General features: G+C 54.7%; 1 protein-coding gene across 4 annotated transcripts in view; it reads left to right on the top strand.

Annotated features, from left to right (window-relative positions):
* Positions 1-27,001, top strand: part of DPP6 (dipeptidyl peptidase like 6) — a 320,383-nt gene that overhangs the window by 80,294 nt on the left and 213,088 nt on the right. For 2 of the 4 annotated variants that reach the window (XM_036230618.1, XM_036230617.1), the window contains exon 1: positions 18,878-19,126. The exons of the other annotated variants lie outside the window; for them this stretch is intronic. In XM_036230618.1, coding sequence (XP_036086511.1) covers positions 18,887-19,126 — 240 coding nt within the window. In that variant the 5' untranslated portion in view covers positions 18,878-18,886. Of the gene's footprint in view, positions 1-18,877; positions 19,127-27,001 lie in introns of those variants that run through there. 4 annotated transcript variants of the gene reach the window in all.

Genomic DNA, 27,001 nt, shown 5'->3' with positions numbered 1-27,001 from the left:
CTGGGCACGGGGCGGCCGTGGGAATAAAAGGAGCAGTCGCTGCTCTTTCCACGCGGAGGAAGCCGAGGCGAACACACGCGCCAACGGCGGGCTGAGCACACTCGCGTGAGCAGAGCGCGGCTTCCGGCCCGAGGCGTCTGTCCTGCAGGGCAGGCAGACGGCCGACCCGCGCCTGCCCCCTCTGCGCTGAGGGGGGTCCTGTGGGGACAAGGCCATAGGAACGGCATTTCCGCCACATCACAGCCCTGAGCGTCAGAGCTTCGCATTGGAAAGAGAAACAAGGCAAAACACAAAACGCACACAGAGAGAAAGATTCCCAGAGACCCGAACGCAGCCGGGGAACGCGAACCCCCCCGTGGTCGTCTGTAAGAGGCAGACACGTACGGGTCACATGCAGAGAAAGGCGGCTTTCGCCCATTTTTGACAGCACTCGTGGGTTCCGGCCATGGAGCTCGGACGAGCCGCCTTGCCCAACGTGGCCCATCTTGCGAAGAGTTTAGCTTTTGTAAGTTTAATTCTGTGAATGTTGTCATGTTTAGAAGAGGAAAAAAAATATCCCATCTAAAGCTGGACTTTTCTCACTCCCTCTCAACTCCAACAAATATTTCTCTGCCTCTGCCATTTTCTTTTCTTTTAGTTTTTTGTTTTTTCTTTACTTAATATTCAACACCAGCCTCCATATTTAATACACACAGTATAACTGGCTTCGACAGCCAATCGTTTTTTTCCTTTGGTGATGTTTTATTACAAGGCAGAAGACACAAAGAAGTTACATCGTTTTTCAAATTCCTCTCCTGTGAACATGGCCATGAAGGAATTGTATCCAGAAGAAATGCTTCTATCATCTGACCGTCTCTGGATTCTGGGGATGGCATTCTTATTGGTTTAGTAATAACTTATAAATAATGACCCAAAACTAGTTCTTCTGAGCATACGGCTTTTCTCCCTTCATAAAAGATTTACTGAGCAACCGTGGCCCATAATGACAGATGAGACACTGTTACATCGAGTCTCCTTAGAGGTCACAGGAAGCTCCTTCAGGGGCCTCGGTGAGAGCCCGGGCGGCCTTCGTCAGCTCTGTTTCCTGCGGGAGCCTTTCGTGTGCCGTCTGGCCGTGGAAGGCGTGAATTTCCCATCTCGGTGTCTCTTGCTGGCCACGTGCTGGGCATGCAGCTGACCTGACACCCCCAGGCTTTAAATGAAACCCATGACGTTTCTCACACACACACACACACACACACACACGCACCCCTACCTTACACGCTCACACGTAGCCCTATGGTCTAAGATGTCACAGTGTGGGGTTTGTTTTGTTTACATCCGAATTTTGTGCTCGTGGGTTTTTAATTTTTTTTCTTCGGATGAAATGACAGTAGAACATCTCCACGGAGTATGACTATGAGAACGGCCACTGCTGCATGTGGCCAGGGCGAAGGGGCGGGCAGGGACAGGCGGGGGAGCATCGGGGCGGGCGGGGCGAGGAGAGGTAGGAGGAAGAGGGAACAGGGATGAGCGGCGCCGGCTCCCAGGCTTGCGGACCCCGACGGCTGAGCCTCCCGTTCCGCGGGCGGCTCTGGGGAGCATCGCCGCCTGAGCCTGGACTCTCGGGGGGTCGGAGAGGCAGAGGGAGGACCAGGCCTCCTCCCCTCCGACCCACGCACGCCCCTTCCCCTGGGCCGCTGCGTCCGTGAAGGTCATTTTACGTTTTAGGTGTCTCGGCAGGTCCCCTAAAGTCAGTGGGGTGCCGACTTTTCTCCTGCATGCTGGTCAGGCCTCTGGAAACAGCCAGGGAGTTTAAACCGCGTCCGGCTGCAGTGAGCTCGGGTTCTCACTGCGGCGATAACTCCCAGCCCACGAGTGGAAGCCTCGCCCCCCCAGAGCGTGGGGCAGGGGCAAAGGTCACCGGAGGCGCGTGTGGGTTCTGGGAAGGTCTGGGGAGGGCGGCAGGAGCTGGGAGACGAGGTGCTGTGGTCCACATGGCCAGTGGCCGGGACGTGGAGGAAGGCGCCAGGCCGAGGGAGGGGAGACGGCCGCCGGAGCACGGCGTCGTTCGCGTGAGAGCCGCACGCAGCCCGGGTGGCCGCCTGCACCGCCGCCACCAGCGTGATGATGCCGGCTGCACGGCGGGCCCGGCACCCCGCGCCCAGGCGCAGCTCCTATCCATCCGTCAGCCGTGAGGCGCCCAAGAGCCCCGTGAGGAAGATCCGGCCGCCACCGCTGTCTCCACTGAATGGATGACACGCACACGTGCACATGCACACACGCCCACACGCCCACATGCACACACAACACACACATACACACACATGGACACACGCCCACACTACCTCACGCCCACACAACAGATGCACACATACACACACATGCACACACGCCCACACGCCCACATGCACACACAACACACACATACACACACATGGACACACGCCCACACTACCTCACGCCCACACACAACAGATGCACACACGACAGACACTCACACACCCACATGCCCATGCAGACACACGTGCACACACACCCACACTACCCCACGCCCACACACGCACACACACACACATGCACACATGCAAATGCACGCACACAGCACATGCACACACCACACACACACACCTCCACACTCACACACCCACATGCCCATGCACACACATGCACACACACATACACACACATGGACACACGCATTTCCAGGTCTGCCTCCCTCGGGTCGTGGTAAGGGGCGTGGCTGTCACAGATTCGTATAGCTAAGCTCACAGGCCTCTGCCGTGTGGTTTAATGGGTCGGTCCATGGGAAGCAGCGCCTTTTTCTTTTTAAAATAACAGATTCTGGTATTACAAAGGCCTACACTCCTCCACCAATATTTTAGATTATTTTTAATTACTCAAAAATGGAGAAAACGATGATAAAAAGTTTCATCCGTCTCTGTTAAAAAGCCATCCAAACAGTTACGAGAAGCAAGGCCCGTGCGAAGCATCTTCCCCGTTTGCGGCTCTGGCTGGCTTCTACCTTCGACCGCTTCCCTGTGACCTCTGGTGTTCTCGTTATTCTGGAAGCTTCTCGTGCTTACAGTCACTCCATCCGCCAAGGCTGCCTAATTTACTTCTCAGCTGTAAAATACTTTTTAAAAAAATTAGTAGGAGGAGGAGTTATGGGAGCAAATACGGCATTTATCATTTGAATGGAAAGACTCTCAATCCGCGGGCAGTGTCTGTTCTTAGGTGCTTAAGTCGGAGGATTTGGCGAGTTGATGTATTTGTATGTGAGCACCATAAGCATCAAAGCCACTTTCGTGTACATTAATTTTCTTGTCACCTACAAATCATGTTGCAGGGAGATTGATGGTGAGTGAGTAGATTGTCGGAGACAGCAGATTCATTAGATGATCGGTTTCGATTTTCCCTCTGCGCCCATCCATGCTCACCAGGGAATTAGGAAGCGCCAGCCGAGGCTCCCACGGGTGGCCTTGAGCGCGAGTGACCAGCATCAGGGCGAATGCCAGACTGAGACTCGGACTTCCCCGTGCGGGGCCCTTTGGCGCCACCCTCTGGCTGAGGTGGTTCCTAGCACCCCTTCCGGCTCCTGCGTTGTGGGATTTCGCAGAGCAGCTCCTGTGCAGAGGTTGGTTGTCTGACTCGCACCTAACTCATCACGCTGCCTGGTAGATGGAGTTCCACGGCTGGCTTCCATCCCTCGGAGCGTGACATCGGGGTGCCGCTGGCTTCTCTCTCTCCCTCCCCTCGCCGGGTGCCAAAGCCTGAACAAGATGCCACCGGCCGACCTTTCGTAATGTCGGGGCTCCAGACCTTCAGGTCTCTGCACGTGGACCGGAGTGCTCCAGGCCCAAACCCTCACACGCGAGCTTGGTATAGTTACAGGCAGGACAGGGGGCTCCTCGCCTTGCCCTGGCGTCGGAAACTCCCGCCCAGGGCTCGCCAGACGCCGGAAGTCACGGTTTTACTTTGGGAGGCATTGAGGCAGTGTTACTCCTGGGACGGCTCTGTGCCCAGGCTGACACCCGCGAGCGGCAGCTGTTGGCTTACCAGCGAGCGACCCTTTGTGCCGATCAGGTCCTCCGATTATTTTCCTCCTTGGCGATTTCTGTCTGAGAAGGATTGTGAGCAAGCGAAAGGCTTCGGGGGTTGAGTAAATTTATCTCAGAAGACAAGAAAAGGCCATATGAGTGTGTTCGCTGGACTGTGGAGAGGAGGGTGGAGAAGAGGAAAAATAGCCAGGGGCCGGGGGCACTGCGAGGGAGAGTTTGGGGGGAACCAGAGAAAATGCGTCTTTCGCTAAAATTTGACCAACGTGGACCACATTTACATTTTGTAAAAATCGGTCGTGACACATTAGAAGCTCATGAAATTGATTCAGTGGGTCAAGAAGGGCTTAAAAAATAAAACGCAATATAAAGCGATACCGAGCACACAGTAGCTAGTGGAATGGGCGACCGTGTTGCGGAATTTTGTCCGTCGTTGTGTCATCTTGGACGTGGAGTTGCCATACAACACGTGGTCCTCATAGTGGGCTGCGGTCACGCCTCTTCATGCTCTTGAGAGTCCACCCCTCGGGGTCTCCCGGGGTCTCCCTTCGGGGGGTTTAGTCTTCGCTTCCCCGTGGTGGAGCGAAAGGCTCCGTTAGAGAAGGATTATGGTGCGGTCTGTGACGGATGTCTGGAAAACAGAAAATGGGAGGGAGCAAGTCACACTCTAGCGTCACCTTTCATACATAACAATGACACGACAATCGCGTTGGCTTCCGATGTTAAACCGTGTGCATCATTTCATTCATTACAGATAATGAGCCGGTAACACAAGGCTGGAGCCGTGTCCCCATCACACGGCTAATTCACTTTGTTTCCTCTCCGCCCGCACGAGAGCACAAAGATCCTTCTCTTCTCCCACGTAGGAGCTTCTTGTCATGGTGGCGGCAGATCTAGGGACGGAGACAGCCGGCTGCTGATGTCCCAATTCCATCCGTGCGTCCGGCTGACCCCTGAACTGTGTACGTCCACATATACGTGGATTTTTTCCCATAAAGACCCTAAATGTGCTTTCTCTTCCTTATGATTTTCTTAATCACATTATCTTTTTTCATCTTACTTTACTGTAAGAATACAGCGTTATAACACAAATATCAAACAAAATGTGGTTGATTGACTGTTTATATTATCAGTAAGGCGTCTGGTCAACAGTAGGCTATCAGCAGTTAAGTTTGGGGGGAGTCAAGAGTTGTATGTGGATTTTTGAGTGCACGAGGCGGGGGTGGGCAGTGCCCCAAACCCCTGTGCTGTTCGTAGGTCAGCTGTACTGATAATCCAGCATTATGCTGTTATCCAGAGAGGCATTTATCAGTGTAAACACAGCTAGAAAGACTATGTGAAAGTATCCAAGCATCAAGAAGCTCAAAATTAGGGCAGAGGCAAAAACTAGTGTTTTTCAACCTTGTCTTATCTAGAGATATTCACAAGCGTTTCCCTAGATCGTTACGAGACCATTTGCCCGTGTAACGTCTCCAGTGCAACGTGTTTGTTAGCTACATCGATGAACACAGGAGAGCAACTCTTCTTAATGTTAGAGACCTTGGTGCAAACATAAAGCATTTAAATAATGAATAGACTGGCTCGTAAGTGTGAACTCAGTGGCTGAACCACTCAGCGAAAGGACAGTTATGGTGACACCAGAGAGATGGTTGAAAAGCCAGCAGATGCTGGGGGTGGTGGTGGTGGTGGTGTGTGCTAAAATAAACATCATATAATAAGTTGATCTAATCCTTTAAACAATTCTCCAAAATAGGGGTTGTCTCCTTTCTCCAATGAGAAACCTAAAGGACCTGAGCTTGAAATGTCTCGCCCGTGGGGAGTCCGAGGCCCCGAGCTGGGTTTTTATTCTGCCCTCTGTGTGGTCATCCAGTTGTGAGATCCTACTGTCCGCGGGCGGGGAGGGTTCAGGAAGGGCCCAGCTCCGTTGGTGCACGCGCAGACTGTGCCCTCAACATCATTCCCCCACCTCTTTGAGAAGCGGAAGCAGAATGGGACGGCAAATGGCTGACCTGTGTCCCTGGTCATCAGCAAACTCAGTGGCAGCTCTATCCCAAGGTAAAAGGCAGTCAAGAAGCAACGTAGGTTGGAATAACATTCAAAACGATGACGCTGTTTTGTCGCGTCCTTCTTAGTCCTTCCATGGGCTCGGCGAAAATTCAGGGTGACTGCGGAGTCAGTGAGCAAGCTGCACAGGAGCCCTGCTGTGCCGGGTAGGGAGACGCCCTTGCCGGGGACCGGGCAGGAGAGAGGTAATCGACTGTGGCCGGCTTTGACCTTGGCAGGTGCCTGGGAGGACTCCGCCCCCGGCTAGTATTCTCAGGGGTTCACTGGGAGTGAACCCGTGTTGGAAGCGGATAGTCAGACTCTCCCAGGACCACAAGACGGGCTTAGTCAAAGGCTCTGTCAGGAGCTTTATGTGTTTTTTCTGAGGCTCGCAGCTCTCCAGCCCTGCAAGCAAGCGTTTCTAGAGTCGTTTTTAAAGAATTGCTGATGCTGTAATGAAGAACAACACTTCGTCTTTAAAAATGGCTTACTAGATGGAAAAAGGATGTGAGTAACCAACTGAAGCCTTCGATACCACTGCGGTCACTTCTCACCTCCGGGACCGTGACGGGCGTCGGTTATGGGCAGCGAAGGAGGCAGGAGCAGTCCCGAGGGACCATCCAACAGGACAGCCTGTCTGAGCGGCATCCAAGGCTTCTGTGGGGGAAAAAAAACACACCCAGGCCGGCAGATTTTTCACATTTTCTTTAAAATCATACCCTAATTTCTTAACTCGCGTGCCTGACCCGTGGATCGTGTGGTCTGTAGTTTCTGAAACGCAGCGGTGTGGGCGGACGATGTTTTAATATCACTCGTGTCTCGGTGGTGCCCAAATGGCAGTGCCCCAGCTCCCGACGGGCTGCCACACGGTGGGTCCCGAGGGACCCCCCTCTGTGAGACCGCCTGGTCGTAGGTAAGCATGGCTGAAACGGACCAACTTTTAGTTTGAACACCTGCTCTGTGTACCAGAGAGTTCCTTGGAAGAACTTGAATCAGACACATCATTTTTTATGAAGGAACTTAGAATGGGGAGATAGGACGTGGCCGGCCATCGTGATGGCTCAGTAATGTGTGTCACCTCCATCGGAGGTCGAGACGTGTGTGTCTTGTAAAGCACGTACTTACAGGACTGAAGAGGGTTCAACAAGGCTAGCAGTGGCTTAAACGATCATGGAAGGCCTCTCGGAGGCAGTGGTGTTTGAGCTGAGCTTTGAAGCAGGGCTGTGATTGTGCCACCAGGAAACTCCATCTCACAGCTTCCTGGGATGTGCTTTAAGTACGTGACTCATCGAAATGACAGCCGTAAGTGTACAGAGGGCGAGCGGGGATGGTCCCTTATCACATAATACGGGGACAGCCCAGGCTCTGGACTTGCACGATTAGTGAATGAGGTGATGTATGTAAAACATACGATTGTAAAAATTGAATGTTAAGTGTCCAGCGGATGGATCGCTCGGCGTCCTGACTTCCCAGATCCTTTTATAAAAACACGTGCATGTTTCAAAGTGGGACTGAAAATAAGTTGCAATGCTGCTTTTCCCCAGTGAATGACTAGCTTCTCGCAGGGCATAAAATTCACATTCTCCAGGGTGGCTGGCGCAGACGCAGGGCGGCGTCGGGCTGCTGTCCAAGGTCCTTAGATTTTCCCCTCGTCCCTCGGCAAGGTGGGGCGGCAGCTGTCCACATAAGCTCTTCTCCCTGGACGCCCCTCTATCGTGGGAGGAGGAGGAGGAGGGGGAGGAGGAATGTTCCCGGCACAAACCCACCCGCGAGACGTGTCCCTCCTCCGCGAGGCCCGGGGACTTAGCTGGCCCCTGGCCCTCCCCGCCAGGGAAGAGTCGGTCTGTAAACGAGACGACAGCGCCGTGGTTCGCTCACTGCCCGACTCCGGCGTCTCTGAGGGCGTCTAGAACATTCGTGGAGCGGCCGTCTTGCTTTTCACGGGAACAGACGTCTTCTGGAAGCCCGTGTCGCTCCCTGCGCTGCTGCTCGGAGGCAGACGCGGTCGGATCAGAGCCCGGAGCCAGGGGCCGCCCAGCAGGCCTGTTGCGCGCCCACGGCGCCCCCGCGCGGCCGCGTCGAGCTCCGGGCCGCTCCCCCTCCCTGGGCGCCAGACCGGCGCCTTGACAAAGGGGCCTCCGCTCTGCTTTGTCTTCTCCGTGGTTTGTGCGTCGCTTTCATGTCTGCAGTCGATTGAGTCCATCAAGCACCGTCAAAGCAAACGGCTGTGAGGGACGGGGTTCGCCGGTGGCTTGCGTGGCCAGGATGCCGCCGCGGGGCTGGCGGGTGCGGGCGCCGGAGCGGAGCAGCGGGAGCCGAACCGCCGGCGGGGCTGCGAGGCGCGGATCTGTCTGGTTTCCTCCCGTGGTTTTCTCTCCTGGATCAAGGCGCAGGCGCGCGGCAGCCGGAACAGACCGCCGGGGGACGCGAGCGCACTGCGCGGGCCGCGCCTTCTGGCTTTCCTCCTAGCTCTGGACGCCTCGTCGGAAGCATCGCCGGCCCCTGCCTTGGAGACACGGGGCCGGGAAACATGGGGTGAAATCCGCTTTCGACCCGCTTTGAGGGAGCGCCCGCTCCGCGCGCTGGGCCGAGGCGCGGGGGCCGCGCCCCTCCCACGGCAAGGCCAGAATGACGCTTTATTCTGCGACATAATAACACACGCGAGCGCCGAAAGCCGGCTCTGTCCAGAGGCCCCTGGGGATTGAGACGCATCTCCAAATGCCGTAGCTGGGGGAGTGTGTACGAGGCGACATGAACCCCACAGACAGGCGTTTGCCCCTCAGAACCGCAGACCTCAGCGGGAAATCGTCGGGGGGCGGAGCTTGAGAGGCGTCGGGGGCGGAGCTTGAGGCGTCTAGGGGCGGAGCTTGAGAGGCATCTAGGGGCGGAGCTTGAGAGGCGTCGGGGGCGGAGCTTGAAGCGTCTAGGGGCAGAGCTTGAGAGGCATCTAGGGGCGGAGCTTGAGAGGAGTCAGGGGCGGAGCTTGAGGCGTCTAGGGACGGAGCTTGAGGCATCTAGGGGCGGAGTTTGAGAGGCATCTAGGGGCGGAGCTCGAGATGTGTCAGGGGCGGAGCTTGGGGTGCGTCGGGGCGGAGCTTGAGAGCGTCGGGGGCGGAGCTTGAGAGGTGATCCCAGCGGTGTGGAGCAGAGGCGGCCACGGTCTCCTGGGGGGCGGGCAGCTGTCAGAAGCCCGGGTCCCACGATGGCAGTGCCCTGGACCCTCTGAAGGGCCCCGTGCGGTGGGCGGGGCCGGTGTGCTCAGTCCCCTGGGACGTCCTCAGGTTGTAGATGTGAAAACAGGTGCTTAGCGCCTTCTGCTTGCACCCAGAGCCCGACAGCGCAGGAGCGGGGGCCCGAGTGTGTCTGTTCGGGACACTTCTGCGTACCTGCCAACCCCTACAGAAAGGGGCTGAGACGAGGGGTCCTGTCTTGGGCAGGGGGTGGCCCGGCATCGGCCCAGCATCTCCAGGGTTGGGGCGCTGGCCGTGCCCCCATCTTTCTTCCCGTGGCTGAGCGAGGCCGCCATGGCTCCGAGCCTTCGAGCCCGCACGCAGCTGTGTTCAGAGACAGGGGACTGGAGGGCGCTGTGCTCGGGGGGCCCGCGGGGTGCCCTCTTTCCACTCTCTGTTATCAGGGAGGAGTAAAACCTTTCCGCCCGTGCTTAGGCGTCCCCCAAGGCGCCAACTCAGCGACTGATGCCCACCCTTCCCCGGCACACAGCGCAGGATGAGTCCAGGGTCGTTGTGTAAGTCGTCGAGCAGGAAGCAGACAGCTTCAAGGAAATCTTCCCCGATGCCTTGAACAGTTAGATCTGATCCATACCAATAGGGAAATGGCAAGAAGGTGAAAGTCGCAGGTTCTGGGGGAAGGGGCAGGTGAGGGAACGAACGTGTGAGTCACCCTTCAAATGAGATCTCGGGAAAAACCAGAATCGCAATGATCTTAGTGGTGATGGTTTTTTTGCCCCTCGAAGATGGGCGACATCAATGGGATAGGGAAGAGTCCGTAGATCACTCCCCCTGGTCCTCTTCCTGTAGCTGTGATTGGTTCCAGAGGTTGTCATCATGTCTGGTTAACCAGAAACAGAAGCCCAAGGCCGGGCCCGGCTTAACCATCCAGACGCTCTGCGCTGCTGGGATGCTGTCATTTCTGGCGGCCGCTTTCCATCTCGTGGACAAATCCAGCAGGCTGCCTCCCCAAGGAATCAGTTGCCGCCTGTGAAGTTCAAGGCCTGACGTTCACCGTTTTTGATGGGAAGGCTTAGCAAGATGCAGATGTAATCAGTTGGAAAAAAGTTCGTGTATTCCCAGTTTTCCCTTAAAGTGCCCATCCTGGGACAAGTCGCCGCCCTGAGGGTCTGTGGCACAGGTGGAGTCTTATGTTTGATCTTGGCGTACACCTGAATTCTGTATTCTATCTCCTGGTATATTTGGATTAAATTATTTTATATATTATTTTTCTCTGTGCAAATTAAGTACTCGAGAAAGGCATTTATCTCATGGATTTGAATATTTCAACTTGGAAGCTCAGAATCTATTTCGATCACAATCAGACATTTGCATCTCATTTAGAGTTGAACTTGAGTTTGTGCATGATACTGGAGCTCTGAGAGAGAGAAATAAAGGGATCCCCAAGGGCAGGTGTAGACACAGCCTCACGGTGCCCCTTCTACCGCAAGACGGCTGAGGAACCCTTCAAAGTCCTTTGAATGCATGAGCCCGTCCATTCTTTTTCATGAAGATTGAAAAAGTTCCACATATATGATATCACCGGGGTGACGATAGGTGCGATACGGAGGTCGGAGATGGGGACCTGTCAGGGACTAAGATGCCGTCTAAGCGACAGATGGGATGTGCCTCTGTGTTATAGCAGAGAATCAATTTTGTTTTTGCTGCGAGTGAGGAAAGTGCACTGTTCAACTTGCAGGCGCATATGACTAATGGTTTTATTTAGCCAGTGGGCAATTTCTGTTTACCTGTCAAGCAATACAGAAATATAAGTTGTTAGGGGAGTTACTTTTTTTGAGTTCTAAATTGCAGCGATTTGAAATGCAATTAATAGTATAGACAAAGCTGTTTTTTCCCTAGTAGGAGAAGGAAATTGTTCAGAAGTGGGTAGAGCGGAGCTGACATAGGGGCCGGGCTTGGTGACCTGAATCGCCCCTGGGAGGCAGACGGGGGCCTCGTGGCAGGTGCATTGCCTCTAATGCGCCGTTTTCATTCACGAGAACCTGCTGCTTCTCCGCCTGCTGCGTCTGCAATCAGGGGCTTGGCACCTCTGTCTCTCGTCCTTGCTCGCAGCAAGGTCAAGTTCCTGCACGGCAGGCTTGAGGTCTATTTTCCCTTCCAGGGTCGAGTCTCATGCTTCATATTTAGAATCCGTTGTGTGCGTATTAACCTTTACCTGGAAATAGTAGGCCCGCACGTGGGGTCCAGAGAATGTGTTAACACGCAGGAAAACTGTTGAGCCACCGAAAGAAATGTCGGCCCATTTTTAAATTTGGAGGCGTGTCCTGTGGAGATTTAGAAGAAATTTTAAGTGATGGCGAAAAAGTAAATAAAATGGACTTTATAACGAACATTTTAATGTGCCTTTAAAAGAGTAGGTTCAGGAAAATTAAGTTTGCAAAAGTCAGTTTTCAACTTAAATATGTTTATTAACTTCATTGATTTTTAATTTGTGAGAAAGATTTTTTTTTTTTTACTGCATTAAAAAAACAGTGAGTCTAAACCAGAGGCACCAAGGATTTTTTAATAAAATCAATTTTTGAAAGTAAGGCTTTTTTTTTTTTTTCCTTTGCAATTCTGCAGAACCGGTCTGCCAAATTACGTGTGTTCTGGCAAGATGGGAGAGGCTCTCTGCTAATATGCGAAACCAAAGTCCCTCTGAGACCAGCCCGGACGGGCTCGGAGTCTCAGCTTCCAGCCCGTCTTCAGTGTCTGCTTTGTTATTCCCCTGCCTTCTTCCTGAGATGAGCTTTAAACCCCTCAATTCGAGGGCAAAAGAGCATTCTGAAGATACCCTGCCAAGGCCGATGTGCTCCCTTCTAGTCTGGCTTTGAGCAAACTGCTAGGATAACCTCTTTTTAAATGAGGAAGACGAGATTGTACATTCTCCCAAAATCCTTGCCCTCGGGAGAATCCTCACTAAGTACTTTAGGTTGGTCAGCCATTTCCCAAAAATAGGCAGCCGGTCCAGGAAGCCTCTGGGTCACCTGTCTGCCGTTAGAAGTGTCTTGTGCCGCTTTATGCTAGTGCAGCGTTTCTTGAACTTGAGTGCGCCTCAGGCTCAGCTGGGAGGCTTATTAAAGCCCAGATCGCTAGCCCCTAGCCCTGAATTTGGCTTCAGTAGGTTTGGGTGGGGCCCCGATTTCTCGTTTCTCACAGGGTCCAGAGGACCCTTGCACGGCCCATCCAGAGGCAGCTCTTGGGAGCCGCTGCATCGCTGGAGTGAAAACGCAGCTTGGCGCCCCTGCAGCCGGCAAGTGGGGTGTTATCAGGCGCGCATTTGTGATCAGACCTTTCTAACAGTCTTCGGTAAAACTGGCCGGGCCGTAAAGGGATCTAAAGGAACGACAAGTTGAGAAAAATATATCAGTTTACGAAAAGCAAGGCGTTACCAGTCTGGGCCTGTGGTGGGCAGCGCCCGCCCCGACTCGCTGTGGCGGGCGTCGACTGATCTGTCTGAAGACGAGCCCTGTCTTCGTTTTCACGGATCGGCCCATCCCTCGGCCATAGCTCGGTGCCCGGCACACGGTCGGCTGCAGACGTTTCCTGAACGGGTGAGCGGGACGCTCGCAGCTGGCCCCGACCTCGGCCCCGCCGCCGCCCCGGCATGGGAGTGCTTCCTCTTCTGCTGAACTAACGGCGCGCGCATGCTCTGTCCCCGAGCGCCCCAGGCCCGATGGCTCATGCCACAGACGTGTATTCCGAGGTCCACGTTTCTGCCCCGGCGTCGGCTCCCGGCCCCGGCTCTCTAAGCCATCTCGTCGTCACTCTGACGCTTAGGGGAAGCCTCTTTCCTCTTCTCCGCGTCTCGCCGGGCGTGGGCCCCGGAGGGCCGGTTCACGGGGCTCACGTCACTTTCTTCTGCCGTGTCTGGCGGCCGGCCCCGCCGTGAGTCCTGCTCTGCGTTCCAGGACTGCACGGCAGCCCGCCCCCCGCTTCACGACCGGGGTCGTTTTCCGTGGCGTCGCATCTTTTCTTTTCTGTAACTGTTTCTCCAGCCGTGCAGACGGGGAGAATCGCGTGACAAGATGACAAGGGTCGGCATTTGTTCTCCGCCCTGCTACTCGAAGACCCTGCATCTGAACGACCTTGTCTCTCTCTTTCCTCTCCCAATCCGCTGCTGCTTTCAAGGAAGACCGGAAGGATCGCTTTAGGCGACGTGACGCAAAAAACGAAAACCCCGAGCCCCGCGTGGTACCGGCCCGTGCCACGCTGAGGTCTGTGGCAGACCCGGCCGTGGTCTTTCCCAGTGCTTGCCATTGGTCACAAGATCAGAGCTTTCTCTTCCTCCAGAACGCCACCGTCACCTCCGCCAGTTAAAAAAAACAGAAACGCCAAATCGCAGAGGCCCGTTAATGTCATTTTAAAAGGGAAGCAGATGTAGCTTAATGCGCTGGACTCACAGAAGCACAGGGCTTGACAAGGGCCCGGGGCGCTGGGGACACTTCGGAGCAGAGTCCCTCCCCTCTTCAGCGAACATGTCCGATGTAGGAATTGAGACGTTTCGGATAATGACTCGGTCACATTCAAGTGGTCGCCGGGGACAAACCCCAGCAACGGACTCTCTTCTACATCTCATGCCCCCCAAATCTTAAGAGCCCCTGGAAAACATTGAGGAATCTATCATCGCATCCTCAGAAAACGTAGTGATAATCTGGGTAATTTCTGAGCCAACGTTGGCGATCAAAAGCAAGGTTTTATAAGTATTCGGAGAACAGTGAGAAATTTTTAGAGGAAAAAAGTACATGTAGGCTACTGATATTGGTCCACAGCAAGGACAGGAATGAAAGGCAAGAAAGAGGACGGGGGAAAGGAAGATACAAGCGGAAAGAAAGAGGAAGTGGGCTATGCACCAGGGTCCAGGGGGCGAGGTGACCAGTGAGAGGGAGAATCTCTAAAAAGGAAGGGCGGGTCTGGCATTCCCCCGCTGGGCTAAGGACGACAGGCTTGCCCTCGGTGCACACCAGCGTTCGGCTGAGTGGACGGTTGTTTAAATTACGTGGCAGCGGCTTCACTGCTTGCGTTGGCCGAGCACGTGCACCTGAGTCCAGCGTGCACCTGTGTCCGCGTGCACCTGTGTCCACATGCACCTGTGTCCGCGTGCACCTGAGTCCACGTGCACCTGTGTCCGCGTGCACCTGAGTCCACGTGCACCTGTGTCCAGCATGCACCTGAGTCCGCGTGCACCTGTGTCCACACCGCCAGGGCGGGCAGCAGCACGTGTGGCCTCTGGCAGTTTGGAAATGCAGGGAACGTGCTGTTGGCAGATTAAAATGAAGCTTTATTAATATTACCGTAAGCCCCTTTGTTGGGTTGGAATAAATGTTTTTCTTTAAAACATATTAACCTTTCAGCACTAATTTGAACTCCGTTCATACTATACTGCTGTCGTTTTTAAAAGCCAAGGCCAGCAATCTTTTTTTTCTTGTGCTCGACATTTCCTGTTTGGAAAGGACCCAGACCCTGATGGGTAGTCATCTTGCAAAAACAGCAACAGCAACAACAACAACAGCAACAAAACCCACATTTTTTTTAAAAAAGAGAGAGGTGGAGAGAGAGTTGAATGGAAAATATCCTTTCCCTTTATATATTTAACACTGTATTTTCTCAAGCTACCCAATTGTTTAATTTCTCCCCATTTAGATGCGTTCGAGGTGACAATATCCAGAAGACAGACGCCCGTGACCAGTCTGCTAGGAAGGCCTCCCTCAGAGCATGCTAAGTCGGCCTTTTCATTTCTCCAAATATCAGGGTTTGGAAAAGAAGAAAAACCTTAAATTGGGCCTTGCCCTCCTCCTCCTCCTTGAGGAGAAAGGGAAGAGGATATAATTCTCTTCTAGATAAAAGAAAGAAAACCTCTCTGCTAATCAAAACCACGCCCAGCCTGCTGAGCTCAGTGCACTCTGGGTGTTTAAAGCACTCAGCTTGCAAGGAGACCCAAAAGTTGCCTTTTGCTGTTACTGAAAAAAATGACTATGTGCCATATTTTGCAGCATCTGCCTAATTCCAGTGACTTATCATATTTGTTTTGTAACTTGGTTCCAGGGAAAATAAACACGTGTGTGTGCGCGAGCACACACACACACACACAGTCACACTTCTAACGACAGGGAAGAAGTAAGCCTATGAAAGTAGGTGGGGAGAGGGGTCATTGGACATGGTTTTTGGTATTGGAGAATTAAAATCTCGATGTGAAATAATCCATAAAATATTTTTAGAGCTGCCTTTCCAAGCTTACCCGACGTGCAAGGATGGACGCCTCCCTCAAGGTCGCGTGTCAGAGACGTCCTATGGCAGGCTGGGTGGAGACCGTCGAGTGACATGTTCCCTTCTGAAATGCTCCAGCTATGTTTCTTTTGGTTTGTTTTTAAATGCCCATTGAAAGTTTTGCTAGGCTTTCAAATATCTTTTTCCTGATTTGGAGGATGGATTCTGAAAAGCCATGGAAGGCCATAATTAAGTATGAATTAATTACGTGTCATGAACATTAAAGGCCATAGCTTGCAAGTCCCCGCCATTCTGTTACTTCTCTTATCCTGAAACGTGACCCGGTCTCTTTTCTGCGTTCGGGACCTCAGAGTCCTGGCGGCATGGCATATCTAAAGGTCAGGTTTGCAATTCGCCTGTCAGTGTTCAGGGCAATTTTGGACCTGTGCGTGCACGCACGCTTGCAAACACGCATGCACAGACCTGCACGCCAACTCCGAAACATCCTTTACAATGCGTTGTGTTCATTACGCAAGGCGGAGGAATGTGGCCAGATCCTTCTTGAGTCACTTAACGGGCCCTCAGCCTGGACCGCACCCGAGACGTCCTCCCAGTGGGACACCCTGTTAATTCGCTGGTGTCCCGTCTCCCTCCACACTGGCCTCTGAGGGACTCTCGCTTGTCCTGACCACCCTCCCTCTCCATATCTCCTGTTTAATTTTCAGATTTCATTCTCTCAGTACAGATTTGTCCCTCAGCTCTCTCCCCAGCTGTTGATGAGTTTTATAGCTTTTTCATATTATAAATAATTTAAAATAGAAATTGCTTAATTAGGCATTCTAACTTTGACCAAATGGTAATTTGAAACCACCAAGCTCACCTGAGAATATAATTTTTAGAAGCGAGGGACATGTGTGCCTTCTTTATCTTATGTGTAGTCTGTTCTCGTCGATATCCACAGATCTATAAAGGGTTGTGTATGGTATATACGTGTAGACTGTTCCCATAGAAATCCTATGTTTCGTATACAATATATTAGAGCAAGAAGTGTACATGATGCTGCTTCTTGGCTTGCCTCATACATGCATGCGTATTTCACGCAGAGGTCTGTATGTGTAGACCTCGTAAGTGAGACGCTAATGGCTCTATATTTAGTGAAATGTCAGGATCCAGGCTCCAGCAGCCGGGTGTTCCTTTCAAGTCCCCTCTGGGAGAGGCAGCCTCCTGGGATCAGAAGCACAGCTGGGGTGGGGGCGGGGTGGGGGGATGGCAGCGAGGCTTTCTATTTATTTATCTAAATGAGATGACTTTTAACGTTTAGATTTATGGCCCCTATAATCGTTGCCTTCTTCTTCAAAGTAAAGTGGGACAGTCAGCTCCTTCGCCCCCCTCCACACACGCCCAGATCTGTGGGGGACAGCTAATTGCCTGTGCAGGAGGCCTTGGCCAGGCAGGGAGCCTCTCAGCTGTGGGGATACTGGTTTTCCTTGTTTTCATAGTTGCGGTGAAGGATATGTGTTTTTTTAAACCACCTGAATGATGGTACTGGCTACGCAGTGATGGGGAGGCACAGAGGATTGAGCAGAGGACCAGTGTGGCATCAACTTTGATTAAAACCGAGTGCTGCCCGCTGGGCTCAGAGCTCCTGGAGAGTGTGGGAGCGACTGTCCTTTCCCTGAAAGACAGCATCCAGGTTCTCCACCCCGGGCCGGGAGATGGAGGGAGGAGGCAATTCAGATCGGTCAGGGTCTCTCTGGGGTGTCTGGGCTTGGCTGGTGGTGCCAGGAGATGGCCTTGGACTCAGACGCAGCAAAGGAGGGCGAGCCTCTGGTGTGTCCTCAGGGGCGGGTGCCTCACGGGGTTTTCTGAAACCCTAAGTGGAAGTAGTCCCAGCATCGCGGCCAGCGCTACTGCGTCCCTGAAGGTGAGGTGGAGAGGCCCACCTTGACCTGGTGCGGCGGAGTGGCAAAGGGTCCGAGCAGGTGCGGCAGCCCACCGGGGCCTGGTGCAGTCCCGGCTGGCGACAGGGATGGGTAAGGTCGTCCTGGCTGGAAGGCTGGGAACAAGAGTGAAGGCGGATGGTGGGGGGCGCAGGGTGAGAAGCAATAGCGCCCGGAGCCTCTAGAAAGCAGATGGGGCGCGTCCGAGAAGGAGGGAGGGGAGGGGGACCCCAGCCTGCGGTGCAGACGGAGCCAGCGCCCGGGCGCCGCGCTCGGCTGTCCACACGGCGGCGCTGGAGCGCCCTGGAGCGCAGCAGGCGGGCTCCGCGCCCCGACCCGCGCCCTGCGCGTCCTTCCCCGGGAGGGGCGGCCAGGGCAGGTGGGAAGTGCCGGGGCGGGGCGGGCCGTGGGAAAGTGCTCCGCACCCCAGGTGCTTCGGCCGCCGCCTGAATCCGTTAGAAACGGAAACGGAGTTGGCGAGGTGCAGGAATCGGGGTGCAGGGTGGGGAGGGGCCTCGGACTGAGCCGCCCTGAGGCTCCAGCGGGCCTCCCGCCCGCCCTCCCGACCTCTCCGGGAGAAGGGGAGACGACTCGGCTGGGGAGGGACGGAAGCAGGGCGCCCCCAGCCCCCTCCCCGCGCCCCACGGTTCGCTCTTTGTCGCGCCCGCCCCGAGCACCCAGGGGCCCGGCTGTTGTGGTTTCAAGTTAGGAGAGCTGGAGGCGGCCGGGGGCGCGCGGGGAGCCGGGCCGCAGCTGCGCGGCTGCGGGCGCAGAGCTCAGCGCCCTGGGGTGCTCTCCCCGCAGCCCTCCTCACGATCGGTGCTCTGTCCCCGAACTGTGGGGCGCGACCTCCGGCGGGGCCCTCCGCGCCCAGAGCCCCTGGCGCGCACCCATCTGTCACCCCCGCTCTCAGCCGGCACCCACGACCCGCGCCCCGCCACCAGCCGCCCTTGCGCCCCCCGCGGGGGGCGACCCAGCCCCTCCTCGCCGCCAGCCCTCGGCCACCCAGGCGCCATTAGCCGGCGGGCGGCGGGAGAGGCGCTCGGGTGGCGCGGGCTCCGGGGCGCCGGCGCGGGGTCGGGGCACGTCCCTCCCTCGCCGTGTTTTGTATTTTCCTCCTCGGGTGTCTGTGACTCGGCCCCGCGTGGCCGTGGCGAGGAGTTGAAAAAACCGAAAAGGGAAGAGGAGGAGAACACGCCCCCAGACCCCAACCCGCGCGCGCGGGGAGGGGGCGCAGGAGGCTGGGCCGGGCGCTCGCCGGTGGCGCCTGCAGGGTGGCGGCGGCGCGGCGGGGCCGCCAGGCTGCCGCTCGCCTTCCTCCCCGCCGCTGTCCCCTCTCCCCCCGGCGGGGGTGGGGCGCGGGCGCCCGGGAGCGGAGCGCGCGGTGGAGCAGCGCCCCGCAGACCGCCAGCCGGCGCGCGCGCGCGGCCCCATGGCTTCCCTGTACCAGCGCTTCACGGGCAAGATCAACACCTCGCGGTCCTTCCCGGCGCCCCCGGAGGCCAGCCGCCTCCTGGGTGGCCAGGGCCCCGAGGACGACGGCGCGGGGCCCAAGCGGCTCGGAGCCCAGGCGCCCACGGCGGCGCCCCGGGAGCGCGGCGGCGGCGGCGGCGGCGCGGGCGGCCGACCCAGGTTCCAGTACCAGGCGCGGAGCGACGGTGACGACGAGGACGTAAGAGCATCTTGGTGGGTGGGGGGCGGCGCGGGCTTGGGGCCCGGCGCCGGGGGCCGCGCGCGCCCGCACCGCCCCGGCCGCTGGCTGCCCGCCTCCCCGCCCTTCCCCCACCGCTGCCGGGGCGTCCCCAGATACACCCCTGCGCTGCGATCTCGGTCACCGCCGTCCTGCAGCGGGTCCGCCAGCAGCGGCGGCCAGGAGTTGGTGGCTCGAGAGCAAAGCGTCTGGTTGGGGCCGCGGCGCCGCCGGAATGTGGGCGTAGCTGGGGGTTCGCGGCCAGGAGGCCCGCTGTCGACCGCGGGGGGCCGCGGACCCCAGGCAGAGAATCCGGCCTGGCCCCCTAACAGCTGGCTTGTCTTTCTTCTCCTGCTTTACCACTCGGGGGAGATAACGGCCCGGGCTCTTTTTCGCCCCCTCCCACCTGCCCCTGGATTCTGTCCGCGGCGCCCCGCTCCACTTCTCCCAGGCAGCCCCCCGCCCCCGCTCCCCCCTGCCCCAGACACGCACACACTGGTGCTGGTGGTGATTTTCCTTAATGACAAAACAAAACACAACACAACACAACACAACAAAACACCAGCAGAGGAGGCCCGGCCACCTGTCCCAGCGCCGGGCCCTGCCGGTCTGCGCCCGGCTGTGGACTGGCCACTCTGCGTCCCGCCGCGTTCGCCGAAAACTTCCCCGCGAGCTCTTTCCTGCTTTCCTCAGGGCTGGGAGCCTGGGCTTCAGAGGTTGGATTTGCATGTCGCCTTAGTAACCGGTAACTCGGGCAGGACGCCAGGGGGCTTCGCCGGTGGGTGTGTTCCACCACTTTGGAGATCCGGTCGGTCCAGCTATTCCGAGGGCCCGGGAGGACCGCGAAGGGAGGAAACTACGGGTTTGTGAGAACTCCTCTTCCCAGGGAGACAGGAAAAAATCCCGGGCAAGCTCTCAGATGGGCAGGCGAGCTGGCTGGCTAGTGCGGCCCCCCGAAATATGCAGGGAGTGTTGGTTTACAGAGCACCCCGTGTGCCCTGGAGGAGCCCCGCCTGGGCATGGTCCTCCCACCGGCCCCACAGCCTCCCCTGGCACGCCCAGGCCGTGCAGGTCCCTGGGCAGGTTGGTGCGGGCAACGCGCCCTGCCTCAGGCCACACTGATTTGCCACTCGGGGCTTCTTTCATGGTGTGTGTGATGCGGGTGAGCACTTTCATTGGGACCCTTCTGAAAAAGTCACCGAGGTTTGGTGGTCATTACTGGTTGTCTTTATTTTGTTTTATGAATGGAGGATGTGGAGACCAATGGAGATGACCTAAGTGTGCGGGAGATGTGGTTCACGCACGCGCACACACATGCACACATGCATAGCACCCTGGATCACCCTGCGTGGGATGCTCATGTTTTCTCTGGGGTCCCTTGGGGACGCCCTGGTGCCATGAAGAGCACTGGAGATCTGTCCCTCACCTCGGTGGGGCAGGCCCCAGGGGAGAGCCTGGTCTGAAAGCCTCAGAGGAGGGGTTGCGTAGGGGTCGGTGAGAAATTCCGAAGCGTGAAACTACTGAGAACCTTGGGAAAGACAGCTGAGCTGCAATGCAGGCAGAAACGATGCGCCGCTCGCCTCAAGTCTGACTTAGAACTGTTGGGACCGCGTCGGCCTTGGAGGGGCCTGTGCAGTTCCCCCCGGCGGCTCTAGGTGTCGCTAGCAGAAAGGAGAGGCTCTGGGATCTGCGTCTTGCTCCAGGCGATCTCCGCCCCTCTCTCTCTCTCTCTCCCTCTCCCTCTCCCTCTCCCTCTCTCCTCCTTTTCATCTCAGCCTGGAGCATACATTTCCCTTTCCCACTTTGTCTACAACTCTTTCTCGGATGGGCAAAAGGGTCGAGCAGAGGAGCAAACGGGGGTTCGGCATTCGCAGATGGTTTCTGCCGCTATGGCTCTGAACGGCATGTCTGAACCAACGAAAATTCATTAAGTCCTGACATCGGTGTTTTTTCTTGGAAAATATAGAGAGGTGTGTGCGTCAGTCACTATACATATAGCACACACACGTGCGTGTAGCTTCCGTGTGAAATATATAGACATGTTTAACATGTAAGGTTAAGCCCATGGCACAGGCTCAAGGCAGCATCGGTGTCTCAAAGCCTTTCTGCACGTTTCTCGGAAGAGGTATTCAGAAAACGTCCTGGAAGGTAGATGCGAATGGTAAACAAGCCAGGCTTCACCTGGGAACCGCGGCGGCCGTGAGCTTAACACAGGGTGCCCTTATAGACAGCAGCTAGACACGCAGCGTTTCTGAACCGGCCCTTGTCAGGATTCAGGCATCTCCAGTAATCATTCTGCTGCCCAGACCCGAACCGGAGTCTGGACGGCTGACTAGGAGCAGGTCGACCGTTTGAACCTTTGACAAGCAGTTCCGGGGCGGGGTCGCCCCTTGCCTGGCCAGGAGCTGTCTGAGGTGCTGAAGTGTTCCCCGCGAGGAAATCGCTGGTGGTCCTCTCTGCCCAGCCCCAGTACTGAGGCTGGTGGCTTCGCTCCTGTTCTGTGGCTTGTCATCCAGTGACAGCTGTCCCGCGGTACAGAAACAGCTTTCCCACCCTGGTCACCGAGATGATGACAAGCAGCGCACCTTCGAAACGCAGTGGGCTCTGTGCCTCTCCTATCCAGAAAGGGGAAATTAACATGGAGTTCTCGGCCTCTGTGTGTGTACACATACATGCCTGAATGTGACTGAGATGGGTAATTCCTCCCAAATTTAAATATAAGGTCGTCACAAGGTCACGTAGAGGTGAAGCAGAGGCTTGCACGGCAGGTAATTAACTAGCAATGCGTTGCATATCTGCTCAAACTACGTGTGTATGGGGACCCCCCCTCCCCAGGTACACCACAGAAAGGCATGGTTGGGAGGGTCCATTCCAAGATATTAGGTCTAACTGCGACATAGAAATAAAGCCTTTTTTTTTTTTTTTTTTTTGTAAGCGTTTCCCATCCATCTTAGATTTATTTAAATATGAAGTCAATTTCTTGGGCAGCCCCTCGGAGGAATCAATAGCTATTTTGATTTAAAATTCATTTCTTAGTTTTAAACACAAGTTGACTCTTAAAGGAAAAATCGCTGGGAGTGACTTTTAATAGAATTGAGTCACTTCTGATGGGGATGAACTGTGAACGGTTTTAAAATGCTGAACTTCATCACACCCCTGCTTGAGTGCTTCTTTATGATTTGCTAAAAACACATTTATTCAGATAGAGTTGGCCCAAAATATCATGTTAGTGCATAACACTCAGGTGTATCTTTCCGACTTCTCAAAGGGCTCTGGAGCCTCAGCTGCTGTCACGGCAGCATTCTCGTTGAGGTCATGTCTGCAGGTTCCTGGATTCCTCATTTTGGGAGACACGTGATTTCCTGACCATACAGAGGCAATGACAGCAAATTAGCCAGAACAGGGGCCGAGCGGCGAGCCTCTGCTCGCGAGGTCCTTTCCGCAGCCAGCCATCCTCGCCGTGAATGTTCACCGGTCAGGCGCCAGCGTCCTATGCATTTCTCCTCAGGTTTTTGTTTTTTTTTAATTAGTTTCGAGTATACAGTACCTTGGTTAGACATCTGAGTGGTTCGTGAAACGGTCCCCTCAATCGCCGGCTCCCTGCCCTGGCCCTCCACCTGGCCACGCATTGCTGCCGACCGCATTCCCCCCGCCAGGCTCCCCATCGCCCCGCCCAACTACCAGCTACTGATTTGTTCTTCTTTAACCCTTCGCCCTGTTCTCCCAGCCCCCGCCCCCTCCCCTCTGTCGGTCACCGAATTGTCTACTGTGTTCGTGAGTCTGTTTTTGATTAATTCGTGCTTTTCGTTCCTTAGATTCCGCATATAAGTGAAGTTGTATGGTATTTATCGTTCTCTGTCTTGGCTTATTTCACGTAGCATAATCACCTCGAGATCCATCCACATCATTGCAAATGGTAGGATTTCGTTTTTTTTTTTTAACGGCTGAGTTATGTTCTATAGTATATATGAACCATAATTTCTTTATCCAATTGTCTGCTGATGGGCATTCAGGTTGTTTCTGTATCTTCACTATTATAAATTGTGCTGCCATGAATATTGGAGTGCACAGATCTTTAAGAATAAATACCCAGAAGTACGATTGCTGGGCCAAAAAGTATATCCTTTTTTAATTTTTCGTTAAATCTCTATACTGTTTTCCATAGTGGCTGTACCCGTTTGCAATCCCACCAACAGTGTATGAGGGTTCCCTTTTCTCTGCGTCCTTGCCAACACTCATTTTTAAATTTATTGACGATGGCCATTCTGACAGGTGTGATGTGATATCTCATTGTGGTTTTAATTTGCATTTCTCTGATGGTTAGCGACCTCGAGCATCTTTTCATATGTCTGTGGGCCATCTGTATTTCCTCTTCGGAGAAGTATCTGTTCAGGTCTTCTGCCCATTTTTAAATGGAATTGTTTGGTTTATTTTTGTTGAGTTGTATGAGTTCTTCATATATTTTGGATATTAACCCTGCATTAGATATATCATTAGTGAATGCCTTCTCCCAGTCGGTTGTCTTTTTGTTTTGTTGGTGATTTCCTTCGCTGTACAAAACTTTTTAGTTTGATGTAGTCCCATTTGTCTATTTTTTTGTTTGTTTCCCTGGCCTGAGGAGATATATCTGAAAAGAACTTCTTGTTAGTAATACCAGAGAATTTACTGCCTGTGTTTTCTTCTATAAGTTTTATGGTTTCGGGTCTTACATGTAAGTCTTTAATCCATTTTGAGTCTATTCTTGTGTATGGTTTAAGCGGGTAGTCCAGTTTCTCCTTAGGTTTTATCAGTTTTACGTTTTAAGTAGCAGCTTCAACGGTCTGCTTGATCCCATTCCTCTCACGACTAATTTGGGGAATGACAGGGGCGTCCGGCGCTTCAGGCGAGGAGGCGTGCCGGGGTGCGACCTCAGCTCGTAAGGTTCGCACCTACACAGCAGGCGCCGCTGGGCGCTGGCGAGCGCTGGGTGGATGCGCGGTGCCGCTGTTACTAACAATAGCTCCCCCTTCACCCTTCCCTCTCCTCCGGCTCTTCCTTCTCTTCCTGCAAAGCGGAACAGAGGTGGTCTCCGTCGGCCGCTCCCGCCAGCCCTGGCGACGGTCCTGTTTTCTGTCCTTCTTTGGCTGCCCAGCCGCGTCATCAAGTCGTCTACGACACATCCCCCGTCCTTGTCGCCTGCGGCCCTCGTCCCCTTCTTTAGCTGGGTGGCGGACTCACGTCCTTGCCGCCTTCCTTGCGGAAGCTGCGCACGGAACGCCACGAACGCTCCCTTACCTGCCTGCTGCGACGGCCGGTCCGATGTCTCTCTCGGTTTTTGCCGTTGCGCCCTTGGCTCTCGATGCCCAGCCCCCCCCTCCCCGCCCCCTGCGCTGCAGCCTGCGGATCGTGCGTCTCCCCGATGCTGCCTGAGTTCACGTCCTGTGTCTCCTCCCCTGCCTTTGGCCTCTGGGTTCTTCGGCAAGTCAGTCGCTTCTCCGCTGTTCCCGTCCTCCCTCTCACGCTTTCTTCGCGAGAGGAGTTCGATATCAGATAAACTGGGAGGAAGATAAAGGGAACCGAGCACGTTCTGCGGCTTCGGGATCAGAAGGCAGACGCGGCCTCATCGTCCTGACGCGTATGCGTTTATCTCCCGGCGCTCCTTCTGAAGATCACTTGCTTCTCTGGCCTGTAGCACCGGAGAATTGGAAGGGCCTGCGCGGCCGCCATGCTGAGCTTGCTTCCAAGCGTTCGTCCGCATGTCCAGCAGCTGGACACGAGGTCGTTTTGGTGGTGGCGACGGAATATCCCCGTGGAAGACGTCCCCAATGTCGTCTGCCCCTCCCTTTTCACGCGCACCCCCTAAGTGACGTCCTGCCTCACCCCCTCGTTTCCTCTGCGAGCATCTCCGCGCCTCCGGCTTCCTGGCGCGGCAGCCGTCACGCGTGAGCGCGGGGACACTACGGTCCCTCCGCACCTCGGTTTCGTTCTTGTAACGTGAGGTATTTCACTAGATAAGCCGCGAGGTCCCCTCGTGGGCTTCGAATGCCCCGTAACTAAATCACAGCAGCCTGCCGGATACCGCAGTCATCCTCCTAAAAGGTTTAGTTTTCGTACTTCGGAACATATTCGAAACACACGGGAGGTGTTTACCGCCTAGAACAGTCTCTCTGCGAATGTTTTCGTAAAGTGAATCATCACCCGCCTTTTACAAGTGTAATTCTGTACCTATAGAGACTTTTCTGACATCGTACATAAAGCCTGGCTTCCTGTCTCAGCACAGAGAAGGTAGCGACCCTTCTAAAGCGACCCTTCTAAAGTGGTCCGTCCGGGTCACGAGGCAACGAGATTAGTGACAGGAACCATGCTGACTGAAGGATGCGCGAAGCCGACTCTGGCGTGACAAACGCCCTCGCCTCTGCATTGCTGCTCGCAGTCTTTCAAAGCGAGGCTCGTGTCTCTCGCCGCTCCTTCGTAATTAGCCTGGCTGGGAGGAAGCCGCGACAAAGAGCTAATCCGCTGGCTTGAAAATTAATAAGAGTAGGCCCCATTTCTTTTTCATTTGGGTGAGTCAATTGTCAACTGCGAATTACGGCGAACCCGTTTCAATGTGTTAACAAGCCTTTGCTCCCAAGAGCCGGCCAGAAAAAGGTTTGTGTTTGCTCAAAGCCAAATTTGTTTGTAGAAAAATGAAAATTATGCCTTCCCAGCGGACTGGAGCTCCGCGTGGCGGTGAGGCGCCCCGAGGTGGGCGTGGAAGGCTGCTTCGCGTGCCTCGCCTTCCCCGGCCGCCAGGGCGCGCTCCAAGGTAGTTTGAGTGCGCGTATCATCCGCCGCCGCAGGGAGGTCTGGCGCCTCGGAATAACGTGTTTTAATTTACGTTTTTGACCATGGTATCGGCTCATTTTCCTGCGTGAGATCGGCATCCTCGCCTTGCCCTGTAGACAGGACTTTCTCGAGATGCCGGCTTTGGACATTTTTTGTTGTTTGTTTTCTTCATAAAATGGAGTGTTTTTTAAAAAAATTTTGTACCCAAAGCTTTTTCTCTTTTTGAGTCAGAATGATTAATGAGTTTAATTTTTGCAGGCAGCTGGCAGGAGTTGCTGAGTGAGATGTACATGCCGACGGCACGCAGCCCGGCTAGTTTCCATCACTCCCATGATGGCGACGTGTTCATCCTGCAGAGTGCTTCTCCGCGGAGCGCAGAGTCGACCCCTCGCACAGAGCGTTGCCTTTAAAAATAACCTTTTATTTCAGTAAAATTAAATCCTGCCTAATTCAGTGTTTAGGGCCCTGAGTGCCCACGCGCCATTTTATGGTTTACTTCCATTTTAGGCCACGTTGGTTTGATTTTTTATGTACGTGCAAAGGAACAAGCAAACGACGACGACAAGAAAAAAAAAAACAGTGAACAAAAACATCAGCTTTTCTCGTTCCTGACTTTCGGAACACTTGTCGTTAGGATGATGGAGCATTGTGAAATCATCCGCAAGGAAGGAACATTTTAAAATTTGATAACATCTAATTTTACAAGCGAGCAGGCAGTAAGTAATTACATGACTAGCATTTGGCAAATCGCTCATGTTTTGGGGGGGTCTCACGAGGACTCAGCCTTCCTTGGTCTCTCGCGGTTTTCTCAGTGTGCCCTGTGGTACCGTGATGGAGTAGAAGGATTAACTTCATTATGTCACCGAGTCTAAAAGCTGTGAATGTTATGGAATCCAACAGCCTGAATTGTTTTGGTCCTAAATGGACGTGCTAATTGCCAAAGAGGAACATCAAACTATTTTCCCACAGCAGTGTAAGACTCTGACTGACTTGATTTCCCCGACGGTTTGGCTTGCATCCCTTCGTCTATTTCTTTCCATATTTCCAGCAGCA

Source organism: Rousettus aegyptiacus, unplaced genomic scaffold (genome assembly GCF_014176215.1).
Source record: "Rousettus aegyptiacus isolate mRouAeg1 unplaced genomic scaffold, mRouAeg1.p scaffold_m13_p_13, whole genome shotgun sequence".
NCBI classification, from domain to species: domain Eukaryota; kingdom Metazoa; phylum Chordata; class Mammalia; order Chiroptera; family Pteropodidae; genus Rousettus; species Rousettus aegyptiacus.
This window is presented reverse-complemented; position numbering and strand designations above follow the sequence as displayed.